Below are 3,625 nucleotides of genomic sequence, written 5' to 3' on the forward strand. Positions count from 1 at the left end.
TTGTATCAGTTGTATTACCAGAACAAGTTGTACCAACATGGTTGCACTATTTAAAATGCAAGATCATCAGCTGAGGGAAGGAGGTACACAAACCAACTATTCAGGATGTAGGGAACACCATTACTAAACACAAGGAGCAACGTTCTTATAATGTGCAGCCTCAGATACTTATGGCACTACTGGCTACAAGCATTGAAGCTAAACTCAAAACAAGTTGATGGACAGCACAAGAATCTCCCAAACTTTTTGGCAGTTATCATGGAGTCATTTCCTCACACTAGTCCATTGGAATTTCACTGTCTGCTCCTATTTTTTAACGAAACAGTGATTTCATGTGATATGCTCCCATTAATCTTTCCGAGTCAGGTGTCTTGTAACTTGAACTTTTCAGTTCTGGTGCTTTGTGGAAGTTATTTAATTTTGGCACAAATGACAGCAATTGTGTGTGCTCTTCTTTGCTCATGCATACAGAAGCCAGAAAAGAGCATGTAAGTGTAATTTATTGAAGTGATAAAGTCTTCAAAAGCCTGGGCAGGAGCAATACAATTTAATTAGCAGAGTTAATGCATTTCATCTGGCAAAGGTTAAAGATAACTGAAGGTCTCATCCAGCTCTGCTGAAATCAATGATGTATTCTATTGGCTTCCATGAGTACTTGATCAGGACAGAACATTTAGAAAATGCATCTTCTGCATAAATCTACTGCTCAAACCTTTCACGGAGATGATTTGTAGCATCTTCTATGCAGCTTTCAGTTGAAAGGATAATATCACAGAAACATTCAAAAAAAGTATAAAGATAGGAGGACTTAAACATTTAGAAGAATCCTTCCTTTAATGTGGGCTTTTTAATCACGGTCACAAGACAGAGAAAAAAAAAACAAACAAAGCACTAAGTCCTTCATATATGTGGAAAAGACAAAAAATCTCAAGTCTTTGTAAATGAAAATCATATACCAAGAACGGGTTTAACATACGTGGTAACACACACACAGAATGATACAGACATTTTTATCAGGGCTTATTACAGATCCAAAAGTCAAAGGGAAGGTCTCAGTCTAATACTTCAAACATTTAGTATAAGCTAGTTGTCTAGCTGGTTGCAATATCTCAGAGAGAGATTTTTCCGAATGACAATCATGACATCATCATTTAACAGGTAGAGCCTGTTTGCTTTCTGGATTCCTACTGCATAAAATTAGTTATGATGAGCAGCCCAATGATTAGAACAAAAAAAGCCACATGCAGGGAAGCAAAAACTATACCTTTAAGTATTTACTATTTTTGAGAGTTAGAAACAGGAACAGATCTCCCAAAACCCAAAAGCTAAACCACTCTTTGTAATTATCCTATGGATAATTTAGGACGTGTGTAAAAAGATTTCTTTAGCTTTCATCTGGAGTTGTTTCAACCATTAGCAAGGGAGCAGTGTGTGTGAAACAGTAACGTTATTAATATACTTGCATTTCAGAGTCACCCTATCAAAGTTTTTCTTGTACCAGTGTGTAGTCTGAATGCATACTTACTTATTAATTGTATGTTCATATAGTGCAATGTTACAGTCATTTTCTTCATTCACATCCAAATATTCAACAAGGCCTTCATGCAAGAAGTCTTCAAAATTCCTACAGTTAAATAAAAAAATTACACTGGAAGTACTGCCTTTTATTATTTTTCTGCAAAAATAAAGCTACATAATACATATACTAAAGGAATGTAATTTTGAGAAGTTAAACTAGAGAAATACTTTTACAATAAAAGTTTTGTGCATTTTACATATTTAAAGAAAACTGTTTTTTTGTGCTTCACACAGTCTCACTAATGTTAGTTATTTGAACAACTAAATAAAATCATTCTGCATGTGCTCATCATCTTTATAAATGTAGGCAAGTATAAGGGTAATCTAGTAAGCCTTTGTGATGGTTTTGCAAAATCTAATAATTGAAGTTAAATTTAAATGCTTTCATGTAAGTGTGTTTTTTTAAACACACAAACTAAGAATTTGCAAGTAGTTTCAAAACTAATGCTGAATGTGCCTAGTTTAGGGCAGTCAAGTTGATATTTCTTTAAAGTGTTTGATTTTTCTATCGGGAGAAGGATGATACTGTTCTCAGGCCTTCCACTTCTCAGGCTAAGAGACATATTTATTCTATATAATAATCAAATTTCATGGCAGTAACAAAAGAAGATGAGACTTAATTCGACTTTAAACAGAAAGCCTCCAATACACCAATTGTTAATTTATACAGGAGAGTAGACTTCTCTACATAGCTAACCCCAAGACTGTGAAATACTGACTGACTGAAGTATTTCCACACAGTATTTACAGATAGATGTGATGATGAATATGGTCTACTTGAATTGTGTACCTGTAGCCCTGAGCCAGTTCTTCCATATGCTTGTTTGTAACCGCAGGTTTTTGCTTCTTGACAATTATGTAGGGTCTACAATAAATAAATGAATAAATAAAGGATTATCATAGCAAATACTTAGGCAGGTAACTTAATTTATACTTACAGTAAGAACCCTGCCCACACACAACCTATTTTATAAACCACTTCTAAAATTTATCCACCTTTAACTGATACAGACACATAAACACAGTCAGGAATTATTCAGACCTTGGTGTGATGCACAGATACCCTGAACTGATATACTGTCTATGAAGTACCCAAAAAGCACACAAGAAAAAATAAGATTTCCATTTTGAGGAGGAAGCCTCCCCCCTGAAATCTTTAAATTAACATTTTATAAGTTTTACCTACACATTTTGTTGATGACTTTAAAAGATTTAAGATTTCCCAATCTACAAAGCTAAGAACAGTATTAAATTCTACAGATGTTGCAGGGACTTCCTACAACACTGAGTGAACAGGTTGTGCTCAAGTGTATTTTGCAAGAATGTATTTTGCTGTTACTTACATGATGTAAAGTACAGGCATTTACTATGGGTGACCTCACATGAATCCATAAATTTTAACAGCGCATGCATCTCTGAAGGCTTCCTTACTGCAAGGAAACACTGACATAAAGGATGGCATGCAAGAATGAAACGTCAAGGGCTGTTGCTATTTGGACAAGCTGCCCTTCTAAAGAGCAGCAAATAGCTACAAGATACTTGTGGAGTCCACTCTGAAGTCCAAATAACTGTTTGAAGACTAATGAGCGCTTTTAAATGGTTAATAGGGGTATCTGAACAATTGCAGGGTGGATGTGCCACAAAGCAAACTTGGTAAACTCCTGGAAATCCGCATGATTTCACTTGCCTTCATTTTACAAATTGAAAGTTTTATTGCATCTCCAAACCTGCAGAATGGCCAGTGTTTGCCCTGACTGGAAAAGTGATTTCTCTGCGAATATGCCCTTACTCTGGATCTCTCAACCAGGTATGATTAACTGATGGTTTGTATATTTACTATTTTGGAGCCTCTAGCATGTCTCAAACTGCACTCAACATGCTCTGAGATTCAATTAATGAATAAGGTGGAATGACAACTGTAGTTGTCACCGCTGCTTCTTAAAGTATGCACAAAATATGCACACTTGCTTGACTATATAGTATGTTTCTCAGATCTGTCTGTTTTGAATGAGGTTTATTTAAGGAGAAGAGAGATGCTCAAATCCTG

The 3,625-nt window shown here is 35.4% G+C and overlaps 1 protein-coding gene across 1 annotated transcript in view; it reads right to left on the reverse strand.

Annotated features, from left to right (window-relative positions):
* POLR3B (RNA polymerase III subunit B) overlaps positions 1-3,625 on the reverse strand; it is a gene marked incomplete at its 5' end in the record, with an annotated part of 50,635 nt that overhangs the window by 41,203 nt on the left and 5,807 nt on the right. The window contains 2 exons of the mRNA XM_010174756.2: positions 1,526-1,624; positions 2,369-2,443. Of these exons, the coding sequence (XP_010173058.1) occupies positions 1,526-1,624; positions 2,369-2,443 (174 nt within the window). The remainder of the gene's footprint in view (positions 1-1,525; positions 1,625-2,368; positions 2,444-3,625) is intronic.

This window comes from Antrostomus carolinensis, unplaced genomic scaffold (assembly GCF_000700745.2).
Source record: "Antrostomus carolinensis isolate BGI_N321 unplaced genomic scaffold, ASM70074v2 scaffold89, whole genome shotgun sequence".
Taxonomy (NCBI): Eukaryota; Metazoa; Chordata; class Aves; order Caprimulgiformes; family Caprimulgidae; genus Antrostomus; species Antrostomus carolinensis.